At 57.7% G+C, this 23,035-nt stretch overlaps 1 protein-coding gene across 2 annotated transcripts in view; it reads left to right on the top strand.

Moving 5' to 3' along the window:
- The window catches only part of Glt1d1 (glycosyltransferase 1 domain containing 1), a 35,562-nt gene extending 25,612 nt beyond the window's left edge, over positions 1 to 9,950 (top strand). For both annotated transcript variants that reach the window (XM_090320610.1, XM_090320609.1), the window contains 4 exons: positions 467 to 510; positions 1,474 to 1,594; positions 3,411 to 3,509; positions 8,842 to 9,950. In XM_090320610.1, coding sequence (XP_090176736.1) covers positions 467 to 510; positions 1,474 to 1,594; positions 3,411 to 3,509; positions 8,842 to 9,003 — 426 coding nt within the window. In that variant the 3' untranslated portion in view covers positions 9,004 to 9,950. The remainder of the gene's footprint in view (positions 1 to 466; positions 511 to 1,473; positions 1,595 to 3,410; positions 3,510 to 8,841) is intronic.
- The last annotated feature ends 13,085 nt before the right edge of the window (positions 9,951 to 23,035 follow it).

Raw genomic sequence — 23,035 nt, 5'->3', positions numbered from 1 at the left:
TTCCCAGTGTGTGAGAAATAACCTCTCCCAGCCTCTGTGTCCCTGTGAGTCAAAGGGGACGGATGCCTTTCAGGGAGGAAGTTAATGTGTGCCAAGGGCTTAACCTCGAGCGGAGGAAACAAGTGAGGAAATAAGCCAGCCCGGCTCCGTCCCAAGACCTCGCCAGGCTGAGGTCCAGGCTCCACGCAGCCTCCGGCCGGGGCGACCAAGGCCAGCAGCTCAGTGGCCTCCATGTGAAAGCGCCTGGCACCCCAGCCCCACGGTCCTCGCCCAGGCCCCAGCCTCGGGTGGTGTGGGTGTGGCACACACACAATGAAACTCTTCCCTTGGACCCAGGCTGTCATGGCTGCGTTCCCACCTGCCTCCTCCCTGAGCTGCAGCGTCTGGCTCGGCCGCCATTCCGCATAATTCTCTCGAGGCTGGACTCACGTCCACTCTTCTCAGGTCTTCCTCTCTCTCCCTCCAGGTGGATCCAGAGTTTACGAGAGAAGTCAAAGCCCGGGTGAAGAGGTGAGGGAAGAGGAAATCTGCATGTTCATAGTGCTCTAGGACTTGCCTGGCCCCCGAGGGCTCCAGTCCTCTCTGCCCCACGACGCAGGCCTGGAGGTGGACAGGTGCACGCCGAGAATCCCCACCCCACGCTGGCCAAAGCCACTCCAGGGCGATAGGTTTTTCCGGGGCAGATTGGCAGAAACAGAAAAGACTGTACGTCTTTCCCCTCTCAGGGTTTGGGAGCACAGGGAGCTGCTGAGCGGCCGGTGAGGGTCACTGCAGCCAGGCACAGACGGACTCCCGAGCCCTGGGTGTAGTGACCAGATGCTCATTGAAGAAAATCTGAGTGGGGCGTGGGTGGCACAGGCTGTAACCCCAGCCCTGAGGCTGGGGCCTGGATTCCATGCCAAGATCCTGTCTCCAGAACAAACCTGAGAAGCATAGAATGGAGGACGGGTGGCGGGGGGCTTCACCGAGACTTCAGGGCTCGGGCTGCTGCTGACTGGCCTGGCACCCCTGGCCTGTGTCTCCCAGCCTGTGACAGGCCGTCTGCCACAGGACCCCATCCGTCCTTTGGTAGGCTACTGGACAGGGCAAGAAGGGCCCGTCCTCTGCCGAGCCTGTCCCTGGAAGGGCTGCCTGCCTCCAGGGCCCGCGAGTGTGGTGGAAACGGAGAGGCTTCCCCTGCATGTGAGTGGGGTCTGCCACTGTCACAGGCAGGTGCCCGTGTTGTGTCAGGGGGCAGCAGCGAGGGTAGGGCCAGGAAGGAGCATGGATGGAAGCAGGCCCAGCCCCTGCTCAGTGACCAGTGTGACCCGCAGGGCTTGGGCTCCGGGTGGCAGGGCATCGGCTCTGGTGTGCACATCCATGCGGACCCTGCACGGCCCTCTCACGGATTCCGCTGCCTTCCCCCGGAGAGTAAGCCGGGGGTGCCTCCCCTGCCTCTCACCCGCCTCCCCTGTGTTCCCTCCCGGCCCTCAGGGCCCCCGGGGTGCGGCTGGCCAGGGAGATGTCGCAAGGAGACCTGCACGCGGCCATGAAGAATTGCTTTGCGCTGGTGAACAGCTCCGTCTCCGAGGGCATGTCGGCCGCCATTCTGGAGGTGAGTGTGGGGCGCAGCCTGCACCCCTGCCTGCTCTCCGTTCTCATCTCCACGCTCAGCCCTCACCCCCGCCTGCTCTCAGTTCTCATCTCCACGCTCAGCCCTCACCCCCGCCTGCTCTCGGTTCTCATCTCCACGCTCGGCCCTCACCCCTGCCCGCACCCCTGCCTGCTCTCGGTTCTCATCTCCACGCTCGGCCCTCACCCCCGCCTGCTCTCGGTTCTCATCTCCACGCTCGGCCCTCACCCCCGCCTGCTCTCGGTTCTCATCTCCACGCTCGGCCCTCACCCCTGCCCGCACCCCTGCCTGCTCTCGGTTCTCATCTCCACACTCGGCCCTCACCCCCGCCTGCTCTCGGTTCTCATCTCCACGCTCGGCCCTCACCCCCGCCTGCTCTCCGTTCTCATCTCCACGCTCGGCCCTCACCCCCGCCTGCTCTCGGTTCTCATCTCCACGCTCGGCCCTCACCCCCGCCTGCTCTCCGTTCTCATCTCCACGCTCGGCCCTCACCCCTGCCTGCTCTCGGTTCTCTTCTCCACGCTCGGCCCTCACCCCTGCCTGCTCTCAGTTCTCATCTCCACGCTCGGCCCTCACCCCTGCCTGCTCTCGGTTCTCTTCTCCACGCTCGGCCCTCACCCCTGCCTGCTCTCGGTTCTCATCTCCACGCTCGGCCCTCACCCCTGCCTTGCTGACAGAGGAACAGTTTACAACGCCAGTGGTACAAAAGAAGAGTCCTCTTCCCAGACCTGAGCAGCCAGTGCTGCATGGCTGGAGTTTGGCGTCATTTAACAAAACCCCCCAAACAAGTAGCATCACATGCGGTTTGGGGCGGGTGGTTTGCAGGGGTGTGGCCAGGCACCAGCCAGCGCGCTGTGCCTCGCCCTGCCGTCCACCGTCGGGAGCTCTCAGCTCGGGAGCTGGACCGCTGGGCCTCCCTCCCGATGGGGCCGGTACTGAGCCCCTACCGGCTGCTGCTTCATCTGTAATCACATTGTCTTTTTCCTAATGAGGGACTTGGGAAGGATTTTATAACTAGCACAGGCTGCATTTTGCTGTGGGTGAATTGCTGTCAAACCTCGTTTACTTCAGAGGAAAGCAGCTGCTCACTGCTCCAACTGCCTTAAGATGTGGACACCTCGTTCTTTTTGAAAAGTCCAAAGTAACGAAGGGTTTTGAATAAAACTGACTTCCAGGGAGTGGCGAGAGGGAGCTTTATCTCAGTCGGTTCAGAGGACCAGTGCAAATCCCAGAATGATCACTTTACCTCCCCAGCCGGGCTCTTTTCCTGTGGTAGCATGTAAAAATGCTATTTGCCAAAACACGCTTCTTACTGACAAGCTGCCCCTTTCCCAACACCGTTTTGCCAGAGCCACCGTCAGGCTCTCTTCACCCGGAAGCAGCTCTGCAGCGTGCAGGTTTCCCCAGGTGGCCCTGGGTGGGCTCCTGCCGACGTGCAGCCCTCGGATGGCGTTAAGCAGAGGCTGTCTTCCACAGCCTGGATCTCGCCCCAGGGTGCGTCCAGGCCCCGCTAATCTCCACAGTAATTGAAAGGAAACTGCCAAACTGTCAGAGGGCTGCTGCGGGCCCTGGGTGACACTGCAATGATGGTGTCAGGCAGGCGGTGACAGTCCTGTCTCCGGAGCTTCCGCGCAGGGGCAGTTACAGATCAGGTGTAGCTTCCCAGGGCAGGCTGGTGGGGGTTCGGCCATTTTGGCCAGCCTGTGTTTTCTGAAGTGGGTCCCGGAGTCCACAAACCCTTCTGCAAGCCCCTCGCCCTCAAAGTGACAGTCCACCCGTTTGTCCCCCATCTCCCCAGGCCATGGATTTGGAAGTCCCTGTGCTGGCCCGGGACATTCCTGGGAACGCGGCCGTGGTGGGGCACGAGGTGACCGGGCTGCTGTTCTCGGACCCCCAGGTAAGCGCAGGTTCCGGCCTGCCTCCCCTGGCTGTGCCCCGTCCTCCTCCCTGCCACCTCAGCCCTGTGTGCCTCCAGGGTGGCCTGCGGGTGCCCAGTCCTGGTGGGCCAGGGTGTGGCTGAGGAGTCTGGGGTGTTTGAAGATGCAGGGGCCCGAGCCTCACTTCTGGGCCCCGGGGTGCCCGGCTCAGCCACCTCCCACCTGGCGGTTCCAGCGTGCCGTCCCGCGGGGCCCGGCCCAGCCCTCCGTCCACAGCTGGCTTGTCACGGGTCACAAAGTGATTCCTGCAAAAACAAGCCCCAGGTCAGCTTTTGGGGCAGAGGGTCCGGTGCGTCCCTGGGCATGGACGGGTGGTGGTGGCACTCAGGTGTGGCGGGCAGGGAAGCCTCCTGGGACCCTGGGGTCACTGTTTCTCTCACCAGGTCTCTGTCCGGCCGGTGCCTTCCCCTCCCCTCACACCTAAACAGAGCAGCCAACACCGAGCCGGCTCAGGATACCACTGACGCGTCCTCGGTGACCCTGTTGGTACTCCACACACAGGACTGTTCTTGTCACTCAGCCAGTCCCGGCCAAGCTCCAGGGCACAGAATATCGTGTGCCGTGCTGGCAGAGCTGTGTTTTCTTGTCCCTCAGGGGTGTCCATTATCCCGCTGGGCTCAGCTTCCCAGCGTGAGGAGGTGTGAGGGCTCTGCTGGTGCCTGTGGCAGTGGCACACTGGACGGGACCCTGGGCTCTGGGCGATGCCTACAGCTTTTCACCTGCCACCAGCCCGTGCCCAGAGCTGCCAGCCTCTGCAGCGCATCACAGGCATGCGTCCATGCAGCCCTCCCTATTCGTTTCACAAAGGAGGCTTTAAAATTTTGTTTAACACAACACAGGCCTTTCCCTTCCTGGCTTCCCACGGGAACGGCTGATTCTGTGCAGCCTGGAACTGCACGCTAGACGTGGATGGCACACCGAGTTTGGCGTTTGTTTTCTTCATAGTTTCAACCAGACGTCACCAGTTCAGGGTGGGAGCTTTGGCTTTAAAAACAGAGATGCGGAGTTGGTTTTGTTTTTGTTTTTGTTTTTTTAAAGCAAGTCTAGCGCTAGATTGTATTGATCCCAATGAAGAGACTCAGACCGCGGTCGCGGATGGCCGGCTGCCGGGCTGACAGAATGAATGTGCTTTAGAAACTGCTTTCTTTCTTCAGAAGGATCCCCAGCCTTGCAAGTTAAATATGTATACAAAGGTATATATCACAAATGACAGCATGCTAGTCTAGTTAATAATCTAGTCTGCCTTAGCTTTTGTATTCTTTTTTTTTTTGCCAGTCCTGGGCTTGAGCTCGGGGCCTGAGCACTGTCCTTGGACTTTCTCAAGGCTAGAGCTCTACCGCTTGAGCCTCAGCACCACTTCCGGCTTTTTGCTATGTATGTGGTACCGAGGAATCAAACCCGGGTCTTCGTGCATGCTAGGCAAGCACTTTAACCACTAGGCCAAACTCCCAGCCCCTGCCTTAGCTTTTGTAACTCCCAGAATATACAGAAACCTGACTCTCAAAGCTAGATCTCCAGGCCAAAGGCAGAAGTTGTTTTTTGTTTGTTTTGTTTTTTTGCCAGTCCTGGGGCTTGAACTCGGGGCCTGAGCACCGTCCTTGAGTTTTCTCAAGACTAGAGCTCTACCACTTGAGGCACAGCACCATTTCTGTCTTTTTCTATGCATGTGGTACTGAGGAATTGAACCCTAGTCTTCGTGCATGCTAGGCAAGCCCTCTACCACTAGGCCACACTCCTGGCCCAAAGATTTTAAGAGAGGCTGGAGTGGCTGGGGCCTGTGCAGGGGCCAAGTGGCAAGGAGCCAGAGGCAGCCCCCGCTTGTTGAGAGGGTCCCCAGACTGCAGGAGAAGGGGGGCCTCTGCCCCAGGGTCACAAGGAGCTGAATTCTGCCAGCAGCCACGTGAGCTGGATGGAGGAACCCGTCCTGCCGCAGGGCAGAGCCCAGGCCAATCGAGACCAGCCTGGAAGGACAAGGAACGGAGAATCAGCTCTGTGGTGGACTGGCTTTGGCCCGTGGACAGGGTGAAGTGGGTTGGTGGCAGCCCATTGGACTTAAGTGGCACAGGAGAGGCGAGGACGTGGGCAGCACCGACCCCAGTGCCCCAGCCCCTGGCTCCTGCTGAGGGAGCCCCGCCCCGCCCCGTGCCCTCCCCTGAGCTCTGGCTCCCACCTCGCTGCTCTAGAAACGACTGGAAATAGGAACCCTGGGTGCAGAGTGGCCAAGCAGCTGGACCTTCACTCTCGTGATGCGTACTTGATGTGGAGGAGGGCACAGACGAGGAGAAGCCCCGCCTGACCCCAGTGGGCCGCGAGCCTCCCCTGCCTGCCACGGGGTCCTGCATGTTGCAGGGCTCCCCTCCTGGAGGTCAGGAAGGTCCTGCTGCTTTACTGGGCCTCCCCCCAGCAGCGTGTGCAGCTGGGAAGTGGGGACAGACAGGTGCCCCTCTTTCTCTTCTTCCTTCTCACGCGTGATGTGTAGAAGGGATATGGTTACATTCGTAAGGTGGTGAGTACATTGCTTCCTGGACCCTGTTACCCCTTCCCATGTTTTGTGCTGGTAGGTTTAGTGTGGCCTTGTTTCTGGACACCTGGGTAAATGGTTGCCCCTCTTTCTTTTGGAATGTCGGGCTCTACATTTTGGAGCTAGGCACTGGAGGCAGTGCCTGTTACCACGGGCAGACTGAGGATAAGTACAGGGAGCAAGATCCAGCACCCCCAGAGCCAGAGCTGCACCCCCACAGCCAGTCCATTTCCCAGATCCAGCTTGTCTGCATAGCTAAGTGGAGCCTGGAAGGCAGGGGCTAAGTTTGCTGGGGTCGCTTATGAAGGAAGCTGACCAAATCAAATACAAAAACCATCTTGATTTTAAAAAACTGATGACTGGACACATTGAGCTGTGGGAGGGACAGAATACTCTTATTTTTATACACCCAACCCTGGAAAACTTCAATTTAAGCAAAGCTTTGCAGACCGACCCAGCATTGATTTTTCATTACTTCAACAACCCCGTTATTTCTCCTTTGAAGAAGGGGGAAGAGCACAGTGATTTTCCTATTTGTTTTATAGCTGTATTTTATTGCTACCAAATTAAGATCCGTGTGGCATTTAATAAAAGCCATGAATCCATTTTCCCTCTCAGGGTCAGACTCTTAAAGGGGAGCCCAAGCTTATTTTTTCTGGACAGTTCTATTTGTTTTATAGAAAACCACAGGGGGGGAGGGGGAGTAAGATTTGGACTATTAGTGAGGATGGTGACATTTATCAGGGACATCCTATAGTCTAGTCCCTGTCCTTTGGAATTTTGAGGCATCACAGGTCTTTTTTAAAATCAAGGATCCGTTCTTTAAACAGCAATTGTGTAGCTGAGTTAAAGGTACCGCGGGACCCGTGTCCATAGCTCAGAGAGTGCCTGGAGAGATGGCCGCTGGCTTGGACACAGTGTGCCTGACCTGTGAGCCTGACTGGCTTCAGCCAGTGCTGCTACCATGGTCCCAAGAGGCTGAGCCACAGTCCTGGCTTATCCCAGTGGGACCACTCTGAGACTAGCCTGCAGGATTCTCCCAGGCCAGGACTAGAACCAGGGAGGCAGAGTCCAGGGTGGGTGCTCAGCCACAGCGAGCCATCCCCCACTCCCGGCCCTTCTCCCTGCCTTCGGGGTGCGTCTCTCTCCTCTCCCGCTCACTGTTGGCCTCCCACTTCCTCCTCCTGTCTCTTCCTGCCCACCGTCTCCTCCCCTCCTCTGTCTCTCCTGTCTGGTTCTCTTGTTCTTCCTCCCTCCGTTGACTTTTTCTCATTCTGCAAGGGTTGTGTGCACTTAGGCTTTGGTATCGTCCTGCTCCTGGGGAGAGTCCCGGGCCTGCCCCTGTCCTGGGAAGTGTCCAGTCTGCTCCCCTGATCCCTGTCCTGGGCCTCCCCCACTGACCGGCCATTGCTGTCACCACAGAGGGTGGCGTGGTGGGGAGTGAGGGTGAAGCCACAGCTTGGCGGGTGGCTGGGACAAGACCGGCCACCAGGTGGGGCTCATTCCACATCACAGCTGTGGCTGGGAAGCCCTTGCTGGGGGCCTGGCCTGGCCAGGGTGGAGCTGAGAGAGGACCAGCCCACCAGCCCACCGGCACTGGGGCTTCGGCCTGCCAGCGGCGGTGGTGAGGGTGAAGCCATGGTCTTCTGTCGACGTGGGCGCTCGGGACCCCATGTCCCCGGGCAGGCCTTTACCACTACTGTAGCCCTTCCTACAGCAGGTTAGGTTTTCAAGTAGGCTCTTGCACTTTTGCCTGGGCCTGGCCACAAGCCTCGGCCCTCCCACCTGTGCCACTCGTGTAGCTGGCGACTAAAGGCCTGGGCCCTCCACCCATGAGCTGTGTGTGGAGAGGGGATCCCACTGGCAGATTGCCCGGGCTGGCCTGGGCCCACACACAGCTTTGCTCATCTCTTCCCGAGTGTCTGGGATCACAGGCCAGCCTCCTCGACTCCCACGGCCCTCCTACAGGAAGAGACACTGCCGAACCTGGGAGAGCCCTTGCCTTTCAGAACCCTGCGTGCATTCCCCTTGCCCTGCCCGGCACTCGCTGCCATCCACGCCAGTGCCCACACCGAATCCAGCTCTTCCCTGCTGGGCTTAAGTCTTCTGTTCCATTTTATTTTTCTTTTCAGACTTCCTTATGGCTAGGAGAAAGAGGGCATTCTATCACAACCCATTCCTAGAAACTGTCACTCAGGATTTTGCTGTAAAAGGGCCTTACGTTCCATAGAATTGTCTAAGCAGGGCATTGGTTTTCAGCCAAAAGTCTCTGTGTTGGGTAAATCAAAGATATGAGCAATATCATAAAATGATTTTCCAGGGCTATAAGTCTCTGTGATAATTTTAATATGAGTGCTGTGCTGCTGCATTTTTATTATGAAAAGAACACCAATTTACTCTAAAGTGTACACACCATACATAAAAATATAATTCTCTCATAAATATTGCTATTCCTATTGTTAGCCATAAAAGGCATCCAATGCTGAATTAACAATAACTTTGAGGGTATGTGGACATTTCCTTTACAATAGCCGCGTACCAGGGCTCCCGTGGACTTGTGGGGATTGGTGGAGGGCCAGTGGGAGTGGCGACCACTGGGTGTGTGAGGCTGGGCCTTCAGTGCTGTGTGTGGCACTGTGCTTGTGTCGACAGCTCAGGGCCGGGACCCAGGTGCTGCTGTTGGCGAGGACAGGAGCCCCCGGCCTCGGCGACTGGCTGGCCTCCCTTCCCCAAGGCTCAGGCCTGTCTCTCCTCCATGTCCTCTGTTCCAGGAGTTCGTTCAGTTGGCAAAGAGGCTGCTCCATGACCCGGAGCTGGTGCGGGAGATCGTGGCCAACGGGAAGGAGTACGTGAGGCGGCACCACTCGTGGCAGGTGGAGAGAGACACCTACCAGGACCTGGTGGGGAAGCTGGCCGGCCCCACGGAGGACTGAGGAGGGGCGGGGCCCAGCGAGGCTCCCTGTGCCGCAGGGCGTGCACTGCCCGGGCCTGGCCCAGAGGGTGGGGTGGGGGCTTCGGGGCCCCTGGAGGGGGACTGGATGATCTTTGCAACTTCCTCATGGACAACTACCTTGGAAGACCTTGAGTGACCTGTCCCCACCACTGCCAGTTCAGAGAGCAGAACAGCAACGGGAATGGTGAAAGGAGGGCTCAGTGCGCCGTCAGTGTTTGTGACCTGGTCCAGGGCCCCTGACCTGCCGTCTGCACGAGGCGCTGGCTGCCTGGCGCACAGGCTGCTGCCACGGGCCCTCGAGGAGACGTGGGAACCACAGCTGGCACTTTCCCTCTGCCGATGCCCTGCAAGGTAGGCCTGCTCTGTAGAAGAGGCCAGGCTGCCCCCAAGGCCCCGCCCGCCCCTCCTACCACCTCTCCACGGCCGGAGACAGTGCTGCCCCTGCCTCCCAGTGGAGGCTGGGCCTCAAGGAGCAAGGACAGGCCAGCAGCCCCCAGGACTCCGCTGTGAGATGCTGCCAAAGGCACCGTGGCCGTGGGGGTGGCCACCCTGCACGACGCCCTCTGGAAAGGCCATGCCCACTGCCTGCAGCCGAGGCCTTAACCTGTGCAGAGCTCTGCCGGGGCCCAGTGCCATCCTTTCATAGTAAGCGGGGAGTAGAGGCCTGCAGTGGCTTGAGCCAGCTGCTCGGAGGAGAGGGGAAACCCTCTGAGAGCCACACAGGGAATGTTCCTGCAGGGTGTGTGCAGGCCACCAGGATCCTTACTCCAATCCTGAGGACACATCTGAGTGTCTGGATCCCCACCATGTTCTTACCAAAAAAAAAAAAAAAGCAAAAGCATCCTCTCACTTCAAGTGTGCACAGGCCCAGTCCACGCGGGGAGAGGGATGGTCTTGAGTTAATAAAGCGTGTTGCCATCCCCTGGATGTCAGCCACTGTGTGTATTTGAGAAGCAGCCTGCGGCCTGGGTCCCAACTGCTAGCCTCCTCCCCGAGGAGAGCCTGGCCCTGGAGCACTGTTTAGACGGTGCATTCATCCCCAGGTGCCTCGGCCTGCTCTCAGTGGCTGCAAGAAACACCTGTGACAGTGCCTAGTTTTGTGGCTGAAGGCTCAGCTTGCAGGCTGCACGAGGATGGGCTGAGAAAATCCACCCAGGCCTTCTAAGGCTGCATCTAGATTTGTTTTCAGTGGGCAGTGCCACGTTGTCGTCCTCTGTCCCACGGTAGTCCTGTGACTTTACGAAGGGAGGATGCAGAGGCTCTGCCATCACCCTGGGGAGGTGACCCCAGGAGGGAGAGGGGGCCGGCATGTCTCCAGCTGGGGTTTGCAGTGAACTCTTCCTGCCTCCCCTCTGTGCAAAGCCAAGACAGGTGTCCCACCCAGGCCTGCCCAAACAGTTACCTGGGGCAAGTTATGTGGCACCAAGTTTGCTGCTGAGAAGCAGAGGGATTTTGATCAATGTGTTAAATATAACCAGGGTTTTTTTTTTCCAGAATGCTTTTTAGTGGTCTTGAAATAACTATCCCCTGGCAAACCCTCTTAAGCTATGGCACCACCCTCTATGTACACATCTGAGTACATTTTGGTGACAGAGTCATGCCCTTGAGTAGTAACGGGTGGTATTTCTTTGCATTTGCCCACATTGGCCTGTGCAGATGTGGCCCTGTGGCACGTATGTGTCCAGATGGCCACGGGAGCTGCCTGGGGCATGCTGATGCATATTGCCCATTCCGATTAAAAGTCAAGTTCTTGACTTTGGATTTCATAAGAGGCTTTTGAATATCAAAAGAGAACAACCGTCATGCAAACCAGCCTTTGAATTGCAAAGTAGAGCTCTTTTGAGAGAGAAAGGTTTTAACATTCAAGTGCAAGGTCTGTACATGTGCCAGAAAGGGCAGCATTGTGTCAGACTGCCTGGGACGGGTTGTGGGGGTGGCAGGGAGCAGGTGCTATCTCCCCCCACCCCAGGTGTAGCACTGGGGATAGACCAGGACATCTTCATGGGAAGCTAAAAATCATGTTCTATCCAAGGACCTCCTGGGTTCTAGCCTTGAGGCTGGGTTTGGGGCTCCTAGAAATATTTAATAAAATGTTGGCAAGATGGGAATTGGACATACAGTCAGACAGGCCTCAAATGGGATGCCCTGAGATTAAAAGTTGAAATATTGGGGGCCGGGAGTTTGGCCTAGTGGTAGAGTGCTTGCCTAGCATGCATGAAGACCCGGGTTCGATTGCTTGGTACCACATACATAGAAAAAAGCCAGAAATGGTACTGTGGCTCAAGTGGTAGAGCTCTAACCTTGAGAAAGCCCAAGGACAGTGCTCAGGCCCCGACCTCAAGCCCAGGACTGGCAGAAAAAAAAAGTTGAATTATTTCTTGTATCTTAACCAGGACCTCCCATGCTAGCTCATTCAGGACTTCAAGAAAGAGATTTTGAGTAAATTTCCACTCAAGCACGGCATGTGCTTATAAGGAATCTGTATGTTTGAAAAGAGAAGAGCACACTGTCCTCGCGGGATGTGTATGACACAAGCCAGCCCCAGACCGTGCAATGAGTCGTTGCTTACAGTGGGAGTGGAGAGTGTGATTGTCGCTGGGCACGGGCGCCTTCTGAGCAGTGTGGCTCCTGGGCCAGGCTGCCGCTTCTGGGAAGCGCCCAAGGTCTGTCTCTCTCACCCATTCCAGTCCCATGGAAAGGAGAGTGTTTGCCGAGCGTTTGCCACGCTCGAGGGAGGTTTCTGTGAGGAAAAGGAGCCTCCATCCTCACCGAAGCTGAGGTCTTTCATGACCTGTCCAATGCTGGTCAGTGCCATTTCCTCATTCGGGACACGGTCCTCCTCGTGTGGCTCTTTGGGGCTTGACTGAAGGACCCTGGGAAGTGGGCAGCAGCATGCAGGGGCCCAGGGAGTGGCCAGCGGGCCTCACGCCCAGCGTGCCCAAGACCTGCGCTCTGGACTTGTGCTCCAGCGCCTCCGTGGTGTGTCCTTTCTATGGCACATTCTTCCCCAGGCCGTCTCCACCCCTCCAACCCCAGCCCATTCCTTCCTCCTTCGTGGATGCTGAGAACCTGAGAGGGTGAACGCCTGTCCTCGTGGCTGCAAACCAGTAAACACATGCATTTACAAACGCTAATTCTAATGGTGCTGAGTGGGACGAGGGTGATAGAGCAGGGGTAGGGGCTGGCTATGGTCTCACATGGTGACAGTCCCAGGTAGGGAAGGTGTCACCTGCCCCGGGGCGGGTGTAGACAGTGCGAGATAAAGCTGTCTATGGGAGGGGAGAGGAGGTTGGAGTCCCATAGCGGAGAGGGTGATGGAGAGGCAGGAGAAAAAGGCCACCGTGGACAAAGCACACAAGACAAGCGATGGGACTGGAGGTAGGTCAGGAGTTGGGGTGTCGGTGCTCGGGGCTTGAACTCTGGTCTTCTGTTGTTTCTTGCCAGTCCTAGGATTTGAACTCAGGACCTGGGTGCTGTTCCTGAGCTTTTTTACTCAAGGCTTGTGCTTTACCACTTGAACCACAGCTCCACTTCCGGCTTAAGTTTTTTTTTTAATTGTTATCTTTACATAGTTGTACAGAGAAGGTACAGAGTAGCTCTTGCCACGAGTGACAGACGCAGGTCCCAAGGATGGGGACACTGAAGTGTCATACCTGCCTCGCGCTCAGCGTGTGGCATCTGCTGGTGACTGGCGCGGGTCCGGAGGGCAGGCCAGCTGCCGGCGGCACCTGCCGATAGGAGCCAGCTGCCCTCTGCTCAGTGGACGCAGGTTGACTCCGCAGTGAGATGGTAGCAGCTCACGCCCGCAGTAGGGTCTTAGCAAGCCTCTGTGGAGGTCATGTCAGAGGTGAGAGTGGACGTGGCTCTCCCTCCGCTCTGGCCTGGCTCTGGGGTGCCCTGCGACAGTGGCTGGAGCCTGCCCAGCTCCACACAACCCCCTGGAGCATTCTAGTGCACGTGTGCTGTGCTTCCACCTCCACGGGGCCCGTCCCCTCCTCCATCTCCTGGCAGGGGTGCAGCCACAGCCTTCCCTCCACGGCTGGACTTTTAATTTGGCTTCCTTCGGTGGCAATGACAATGGAGCAGAAACACGAACACCGGATCTCCCCGGCTTGAGTTTGCCAGGTGTAAAGAGTAATTCCTCTTAATTGCTCTCTTGAAAATCCAGTCGTTCTTCCCCAGCCTCTGGCTTTCATTACAGCAAGCCGCAAAGTCCCAGGAGTGGTGCCAGAGACCACGCAGAGGTGTGGCTTGGCTGCAGAATGCACACAGGCACACAGCAGAAGCCACGGAGTCACGGGGACACTGTGTCCTCTCCTCTGCCCAGGCTCTGGTGAATGTAACCTGGTAGAATTGGTATTCAGAGGGCACCAGAGTCCACAGATCCACACCAGCCACAGGGAAAGAGGCCTGCTGGAAGAAGCTTTGGCGCCCAGATGGCTCTAGAGTTGAGGTCAGCCCGGGCCAAGCGGCTGACCGCGGACTCCTGCATGAGTCAATCTTTGAGCAGGAGAGGGTGACTCAGTGCAGAAGCAGAGTTGTGAGCTGTATGTAGGATAATTAGAAGCCACTAGGATAAATCCTGAGCATCATCTGAACGGTGCTATCATTCAGAACCTGTTGTAAGTGGTCAGGGTGAGTAAGCTCCTTCACTGTAAGTCAGTGAGGTTGTGGTGTGGTTTGCTGTGCAATGGCAGATAGAGGCGGGCTGGAGTGAAAGGAGCACAGGCAGGGCTGTGGTCTCTTTTCTCATTGCAACTGGATCTAAATAGGAAAGACAAGCTGAGACAACACTGAATAAAGAATTTCCAGTTTCCATTTCTTCAAGAAAATGAAGCCTCTGCCCAAACTAGTGAGTCCTCCCGGGTGAGGGGCCCTGCTGGCTGGAGCTCGGCGGGTCCAGGGCCTGCCTGTGCACTGGACTCACTTCCGGGTGCATTCCCGCGGCCTGCAATGGGGCCTTGTCCACGGACACTTCGCCTCGTGGCTCCCAGGCCGTCTATGAATGGAGCAAGAAAGCTCCTGCATCAGTCACTCGGATGTCTTACCCAGAGCCACTGACTGTGTGGCCTGGACAGCCAAACTCGTACTTTTTCATAGCTATGGAGGCTGGAAGTGTGAAAGCGATGACAGGAGAACAGAATCCTTCTGACTGGTGGATGACGTGAGTGGCTGGGGGAGGGGGGAGGAAGAAGGGGAAGAGGAGGGATGGGGGAGGGGAGAGGGAGGGGAGGGGCACCTGAAATGGAAGGGGTGTGGCACGGCACCACCCGCCACGTTCACTAGAGGAGAGGCTGCAGGAGGACTGGACAGAGGGACCCCCTCTGGGGACTTGGAGCCACGTAAAAGCCTCCGAGAGGCTGCACTCAGGTAACTTCACTCCGCGTTGTTGTTGTTTTTTAAAGCATCCACACACGGATTGTGGTGGAGAAGCTAGGGATTCTTTCTCAGTTTAGCCTCCTCTTGAATAAGCAACGCATTCACGTGGCACACACATGAAGCCTTGCCTTTTCCCCGGCTCTGCTCCACACAGGCCCGGGCTGGCACGCAGAAGAGGGCGCCGCCATGCCGACAAGAGAGCCTAACCTACTCGCCTGTTTTGCATACAGAACCACAACTCGCTTTTCTCCTCCGAAATGTCTTTTCTCACACCGGTCCAGTGGGGGACACCAAGCACCCCGTCATGAGCCCAGCAGGAGGCGGAGGCCATTGTTGGTCCCTCTGGCGTGCATGGGAGATGGGATGGTCTACCAGCAGCCGGCGAGGGCCGGGCCGTCATGGTGGGTGTTCTTAGACATGTGTGTCACGAGTGTGTGTGTGGGGGAAGGCCCGGCAGCGGTGGGTCAAGGCGCACACAGGTGTAAACTTGGTGGCCATGCCAAGCCCCATATGTTGCCGGCGTCGGCTTGTGTGGCCGGCAGCGAGGTGTGATCCCCCCTTTCCACAGCTCCGCCCGCACGGCGGCTTCCCGCGCTCCGTGGCTTGTGCCAATCTGCTCAGTTGAAAAAAAAATGCTATTTCCATCTACTTCTAATTTATATGTGTGATATTATGGAGTCAGATTGAAGACTTCTTCATATGTTTTATATGAAAAAAAAAAAGGCTGCTTTTCCTTTCAGAGCACAGTTTATCCACGTGAAAATGACATCTGTGAGCCGGGCTGTTCTGCACAGGTATGTGCGTAGAAGCTCTCTGTCCTCACCTCCCCCTCGGCTCCTCTGTGGTCCAGAGCAGCCTGGGGGACAGTGGCCACTTGATGGACTCCCAGAACCCCGCAAAGGGCTCACACACACGGCTGCCGTTTAGAACGACGGTACAGACTAAAAGGAGCACGGGCAAGAGGTTCAGCGCCAGGAGAGTCCAGCTCAGCTCTCCCACGGGAGTCTGCTGGACAGCTCGTCCTTCTCCCCGCCACCATGACAGCAGAGCGGGGAACCAAGGCGAGCCGCACCTCCGCTGCGGAGTGGTTCTGCAGACACGGCTGACCTAGGCTGACCGATGACCACCCCGCCAAAGCCCTGCATTGCCCTCCGGCTCAGGCAGGGGCAGGCCCTGCTACACGGAGACACCGTGCTAGGATGGACTTGGCTGTCACTCGTGGGCCGTGCCGATGTCCTCGAGGCGGAGGAAGCGACTGTCCACCCCTCCCATGTCAGAGCACAACCACGTCCCTGGCCTGGCTCCCTGGCCCTCCAAGGAGCCGTCTCCGGTCTCTGGAGGACATCCACAGCCGGCGAGGGGCCGGACCACTCTCTGCTTCACACAGCCCACTGTCCAGTCTGTGCCTCTCCTCTCGGCCTCACCCTGGCCTCCACCTTCCACCTGTCTCTGCTGTCTCTGTATCAGCACTTGCTGCTGCTGCTCCTCCTCCCCCCTTCCTCCTCCCCCTACCTCCTCCTCCACCTCTTCCTCCACCCACCCCTCCCCTCCTCCTCCTCCCCCCTCTTCTCCCCCACCCCTCCCCCTTCCTCCCCCTCCTCCCCTTCCTCCTCCTCCCCCTTCCTCCTCCTCCCCCTTCCTCCTCCTCCTCCTCCCCCTTCTCCTCCTCCTCCTCCTCCCCCTTCCTCCTCCTCTTTCTCCCCCTTCCTCCTCCTCCTCCTCCCCTTTCCTCCTCCTCCTCCTCCCCCTTCCTCCTCCTCCTCCTCCCCCCTCTCCTCCTCCCCATCCTTCTCCTCGTTGCCCTCAGCCTCCCTGGGAAGGAAGCACTGACTTCCACCCAGGTCTTCAGCCACCCCTGCTGGGCTTCCCGCCCCGGCCTCCCAGCCTCTCCGCCTCAGGCTCTGGAGGACAGGGTCGGAGGAGGCCCTGCCCCGAGGGAGGTGAGGCCGGCCTGCTGGGCTCTGCGATGGCTGACCAGCCGGGCCCCAGAGTGTCTGCCGTCACCTGCAGTAAGCATGCGCTCGTGTGTTGCACACACACCAGGCACTGTTGCTCAGTAATTTTGGCAAGGCCAAAAGTTCCCTGGAGCGTGGTAATTATCTCCACTGGAGCTGTCAGGAGTGTTTACAGCTGAGGAAGGAGGCGGCCGCGCCGAGGAGATGCTAAGATGCTCCACGGATTCCTCAGACTGCGGCCTGGGAGCCAGGAGCAGCCCTTCCCCTCCGCCCCGCTGCCTGTGGTCTGGGGTCCTGCAGGAGGAATGGCAAGCAACCAGCGTGTGCACCCCATCTTCCGTCCACGGAGGCCCCGCTGGCCAGGGCAGGGCCTCAGGTCCCCCGTCTCTCACAACCCCAGGGCTGGGACCAGAAAGTAGCGAGGTCCCGTGAGACGGGGCGGGCGCTCGCAGTGGGCCAGGATGGACTTGCGGGCTGCGATCTCCCGACCCGAGCGAGCGTCTCATTGATGTTTTTTCCCTGTGCTGCTGTGTCTGGACCTTTGGCCTGGCGCATGGAGAGCGAACACTGCCCGTGAGCCCCACCCCGGCTCACCGGAAGCAAGAAGCACACAGCTCTGTCTGCCTGGGCCCTGACTGGTCTTGGTGGGCCTGGACAGGGCTCTCTTCTCACCATACCAGGACAGCACACTGGGCAGCCAGGTAGAGGTCATGCCACCCTGGCCCAGCCGATCAGAGGCACCCGCCTCAGACCCAGCCCCAGGCTGGTCCCTGGCTTGGCCCTTGGGCAGTGGGGAGCTGTCTGGGTGTGGTGGTGTGGAGGGGAGCCTCCAAGTGGAGGCAAAAGACAAGGTGACCCCGAGGCCTGCCTTTGGCTTCCCTGTCCCCTCTCCCTCTCGGTGGGGCTTCGGGTTCCCCACAGCCCATTGCTGTGCTGCTTCTCCTCTGGTCTGCTGTGCCTTGAGGTGTTTGGGGCCATCTGAGGACCACAGGGGACACAGCCCAGCCTGTGCATCCCCCCATCAGCAGGACAGACTCTAAACCCCCAGCTCGTGGTCGCAGGGAGAAGGCCAGTGTCCATACTTGGCACAGAGAAGGTAGACAGGTGTCTGAGTGCGGGGCCCAAGGCCTCTCCAGAAGCTCTCGAGGGCCACTGCTCCCCTGTGGACCTCTTCACCCCACAAGTCCAAAGATAAGCAGAGGTCCCCCCACTCCCAGCCCTGCCCCAGCTCCCCAGCCAGGGACACATGTTTGCCCTCCCCGCAGGGGCCTCCCCTGCCCCTCCGGTCCACGGAGCAAGGAGCATGAGAACACATCTTAGCTACTGGAGGCTTCAGAGCTTTCTGCACTGTCACCCAAAGAAATGGCCGCCACTGCAGGGGGCAGCATGGCCCTGGCCCCGTGAGCACACCAAAAAGGCTGGGGACTCCACCCCGTGCCTGGAGAGCACAGGAAAGGTGCTCCTGAGCCCCTCCTCACCGGTGGTTGGAGCTAGCCACTAATCACCAGACGCCACCACCAAGTGCCTGCTTGTGCAGACAGAGCAGACAAAGCCTCGCTTGCCGGGAAGCTTTCTGGAGTTGTGCACAGCGCAGCTGGCCACAGAAGTTGTACTCCGATTTTCACCCTGCTGGGGGAAGCACAGACCGGAGGCCGGGGGCTCCCTCTTTCCCATCCCCAACCACGTCTCAACCCCACCTCCACAGATTCTCCTGGTACCAAGGTGCAGACTGGATGGCCAGGTGTGACAGGAAAAGCAGCAAGAGAGCAGAGAGCCGGCCGTGGTCCCTGCATCCACGGCCTCCGCGTTAAGCTCAGGATTCTTCAACAAGAGCACGTTTTGAAAGAGCAGAGGCAGGAGAGCTGGGTGGCTGCCTGAGAGGTGAGGCGCAGGATCGGGGTGGAACGGGCAATGTGAGGGCCTCCCGCCCCAGCAATCTCAGGCCACTGAGGAGAAGAGTCATTCTGGGAAAGCTGCTCAGCAGGAAACAGGGAAGAGAAAGACCCCCTTCTGCTCCGAAGATTTAAAATCACGCTGCCTTCAGTTTTTCCTGTTTGTAGGTGGTAGAGATAGAAAGACATTTCAGACCTTGGCAAAAGAATGTTTGTCTAGCTTAGAAAACCCATCAATCCCAAAGGGAGATTTCTAACCCGCCATTTCAGAAGTGAGCCACCGCCTGACGGCTTCCTGCCTTTCCCCCGGGGCAATCCACCTTTGTCCCGAGTCCCAGATGGGGTGGGGCCCCGGGCTGACCAGACAAAAGCTGGTGTGTTAGTGGCCTCTGTGCAGGGGTGGGTACCATGCAGCCGCAGGCCTGCCAAAGGCCTGGAAACCATTTGGCACTTGGTTCCTTGCGGCCGTCTGTCCATAATGATAATATGACCCCGGGGACATCTTTAATATCCAAATGGCCCTTCAAGGAAACTGGAGCCCCCGGGGCTGGCGGACTGCTGGAGACAAGAGGACTCTACTTTCTGGTGGACAGCCCACTCGGCTGTCAGTGAGGGTGAGTCCAGTGGGTGGGAGGGAGTGGGGGAGAGGCCTGACCATGAGGCTTCAGCAACATTTCCAGAGCCTGAGCCCACGGCCCAGGGGGATCTAAGTTTGGGGTGGTGCTCCCTGCACTCCAGTTTGTTAACGTGAGGAGCCTTTTCTACGGGAGTTGGTTTGGGCTGGGTTTCAGTTATTTACCAGTGGTTGACGAGAACTTGAACTCAGGCACTGCCATGCTGGTGTGGTACGTGAGGGTTGAACATCGTGGCTGGGTACTCACAGCCACTGGGAAATAGTGTTCAATAAAACAAGCGACAGGTCTCCCACTGGCGCTGGATAAATGTGATTCATTGCTCTCCAACCGTGTTTACTGCAAGACTTGTCCTCTCCGAGGCTCACTTGGTTAAAGATCTTATTTTTAAAAGGTTTTTTTTAAATAACACATTACCAGTCTCTGATACAGGGAATCTTGTCCCATTCGTGTCTCCTGGGGACCTAGGAAAGCAGTGTATCGCCTCAGCAGTGTCCTCACGATGCTTCCGGAAAGTTCGCCTCAGGGAAGCATTCCTGTAGACAGTTAATTCTGTGTCTCCTTGTTATCATCTCCCGGGTTGACTTAAATCACGTCTAGATTAGAGAACTTCTGTTTTGGAGTTCACCTAAGGTACCTTCATTGTCAGTGTTAGAAATTGCTTTTGACGAATCAAAAGAGGAACAGATGGCATTACAGGAATGCTGGGAATCTCACGAAACCGCAAAGTAGGCTAAAGAAACAGGCTAAGGATGGGCGGGAAGTGCCCCAAGCGCAGAGCCAGGGGAGGTGCCAGGGACTGACGCTGGGACCTCGGGATGTGCTTGGGCTGGGTGATTGACAGTCCCCCCTCCAATCCCAGAACCTGGGTGATTGACAGCCCCCCCCCCCCCAGGGGACACAGCTCCACCAGAGCCAGCCTAGGCCTGGAGGTGCTTGGTCACGAGTGCATGTGGTAAATCTGTAAATAAGGTGACCCTGATGTGGAAAAGGGCAAAGCAGCAGGTGACCCCTTCTGCCGCTCTGTCTTGATGGGCATGGATGGCATTCACAAGTCTTAATGTCTGGTGCCAAGTCATCCATCAGGACACAGCTGGCCACCAGCTGGCCTTGCCAGGGTCACGCCAGGCGTCATTTTCTGTTTTCTGGAAGTTGAAGTTAAGCCTCCTCCCCCTTTCTCCTCCCTCTCCCCTCCCCCCTTCTTTGGCTACCCTCTTCTATATCTTCATCCTAGCACATCTGCTGAATGGAGCACTGGGCTGGGAGTTCAACTGGGCTCTCAGGCCAGGCCCTGGCCTTCTCATCCTCAGATTGGGGCTCTGGACCTCCACCAGCAACGCCTTCAACCACGGTTGTTTTCTTAAGAACCTCTTTGCCCATCAATGGAAGCCGGGCATCTCCCTCCCTTCCTCCCTCACTGCCAGTCCCCAACAAGACAGCCCGTCTCTGGGCTGCTTCCTTCGTCTGAGAAGCTAGATCACCGGGGACTTACCTCTGCTCACTCCTGTAGGTCAAAGGTAAAAGTATGCACACTGGCACACACCCACAATGCCGTGCGCTTCCTGCTTAGCGGTTCTGCTGTCCCAGCCAGCTTTGCCGGGACAAAACCCCTCCTGAAGACCAACTGGGTCTTCTCACCCTGGAGACCAATGGCTTGATTCCCTCTACCAATTACTAAGCGCACGCGTTCATGTGTTCACTAACGAAGGGCTGCGTGCTGTTCGCATTCTTCAAAGGAGGTGAAAAAACCCCGAGCTAACCTCAATCTATAAATCAAGTTAACTAATTTCTATTTCCTGACACAGGGAACTTGCTGTTTTCACCCTGTGTGCTATATTATCTGTGAGAAGCAGACGCAGGCGGAGGGGACATGACAGGACATTCTACGGAAATTTAATGAAGAGGTGGTATGACAATAAGTGAAATGAATAAGGCGAGACACCTTCCTGGGTTTGGTGTTACAATCACCACGGCGTGAAGGACACAGCAGAGATGCCCGGGGCGGGCGGGAGGGTGACCGCATTTAAAGGTGCCACCAATGCCCCACATACCGGGAACCCACAGGCCTCGATGGCACTATTTACTTTCAAATGTTCTTGGGAGTGTGGGGCCTGGAAAAGCAGGAATGTAGACAATGGACAAGGAAAGAATAAACCTTCGCAGGCCTGAGTTTTTCTTTAAATTTCATGAGCCAGGTTCTTGTGTTTTCACTTTTAAGATCTGTTGATGGCGTGTGTGTGTGTGTGTGTGTGTGTGTGTGTGTGTGTGTGTATACATACACATACATGCATGGCTACCTCACTTCAAGGGTCTAGGAATGTGGGCCCCGCAGACAAGCAGGGATGGCTGCTGTGGACATGTGAGCACACACACACACACACACACACACACACACACACACACCTTATATGCACACCGTACTCACCCACACAGCTGTCTACACGTGCATCCCCTGGGGTCAATCCTGTCCATCGAGTTCTGGCTCACACCTTTCTGCCCAGGTGGGTCTCTGTCTCTGCGGTGGAGGAGAGCCAGCCTTCCACACTCCCAAACCCTAGTTGAGAGGATTTTTTCTGGGCTAATGGACTCAAAAGATGTTCCCTTTTCTATTCTGTTAACCACATTTATTTTCCACTTCCTTGGGGGGGACACCAATGAGTCTGCACATTCCCAGAGGCTTTTCAAAACACGGGGGACTTAGATTTTGTCTGTTTATCCATGGAGAAAAGTAATTTGGGAAGTTTCTGGCCCCGGGTGTCTAATCTATCCAGGCTCCGTGTCTCATATGTGATGGTGGGAGGGGACGAGGACCCCTGGGTATGCAGGGACTTGCATGAGGTAGGTCGGAAGCAATGACCCCTGCCAGGCTCATGGGGAGAGGGCGAGAAAAGCCAGGCCACCCACAGCTCCTTCCCGGGCCACGCAAAGTGTGGAGACTGAAGTCAGTGGAGGGCGCTGTTCTGAGGACTTGACCCTCGGGTTTCCGTTCTCCTAAAGCAATGGGAATGAAGAAGGACCTGGTGGCGCCCCCTTCCAGGACCTCCGTGCACCTGGGGGAGGACTAAACCTGGTCTCCTGGAGATCATCTTTCTTTGGGCTCTGGCACTTGCTCCCCCCGCGAAGGCTGAAAGACTGCCATGTCCTGGTAGAAGCTGGTGCCCCACTATGTCCAGAAGCTAGCCTCCGTGTGGGCCTCTTTGGCTGGCAGCGGCAGAGCTGGGTCAAAGGTGAGGAGGGCAGTGAGCCTGGACCCCCAGGCTCCTCTGGGCCTAGTTAAGAAGATGCTGTCACTGATGGGCTTCATGTTCCATTCACACCTGGCGACTGTTCCATGGCTGTCCTGAACGTCACTCCAGTGAAGCGAAGCATGGCCTGCCCCGTGGGGTGCTGATGTGCTCCTGATCCCGGGCAGGCCAGGCGCAGTGCAGCACAGGCTCAGACTCCACAGAAGACCTGTCTGGCAGAGCTATTGTGTTGTTAAAGCACCCATACCTGACGTTCTTCCTCGAGGTTCCCGGGCTGAGAGGCCCTCCCCACCTCACAGGAGGTGGCCCTGAGCCCCAGAGGCTGCACGGCATCTCAGGTACAGGATGGCCGTGTTACAGAGCACTCAGGGCTAGCAGGGAACACAGGGGCATCCGGACAGCCAGGCTTTCCCGGGCACAGCGGAGGCCACACAGAGGCTGGAGCCGGGAGGCTGCCCACATCCGCCGACTGCCAGAAGGAGTGGGGTCTGGCATGGAGGTCGGTCACGCTGCTTCCTGACCTGAGGTTTCTTGGCATGCCCCAGGAGGTTGGGGCAGCTGCTGGAAGGCACAGCCGGGCGGAGCTGGCTGACTGGGAGCTATGCAGCCCCCCTGTGCTGACAATGGCCGTGGAGGAGACAGCGTGCAGGAGACAGTCTGTTCTGGGCTGGATAATGAGCTCACTGGCTTCTGCATGTCCGGGCACTGCTGGTAAGCAGAATCACAATGAGGCCTCAGGAGACCTCTGGGCTTGGGGGATGGCGTGTCTCTTCTGACCCTCAGGCCAGACGCAGGCAGCCAGGTCCCACAGACCCTGACAGGGGGTGGTGCCCGGGTGGGGAGCTTGCCCCGCAGAGGCCACTGCCGCAGCCAGGCGGAGCAGGGCAGGGCTGCTCTGTCAGTGAACAA

This window comes from Megascapheus bottae, chromosome 28, assembly GCF_031878675.1.
Source record: "Megascapheus bottae isolate mThoBot1 chromosome 28, mThoBot2.hap1, whole genome shotgun sequence".
NCBI classification, from domain to species: domain Eukaryota; kingdom Metazoa; phylum Chordata; class Mammalia; order Rodentia; family Geomyidae; genus Megascapheus; species Megascapheus bottae.
Note: the sequence above shows the minus strand (reverse complement) of the source record. Positions and strands in the feature narration are given on the sequence as shown.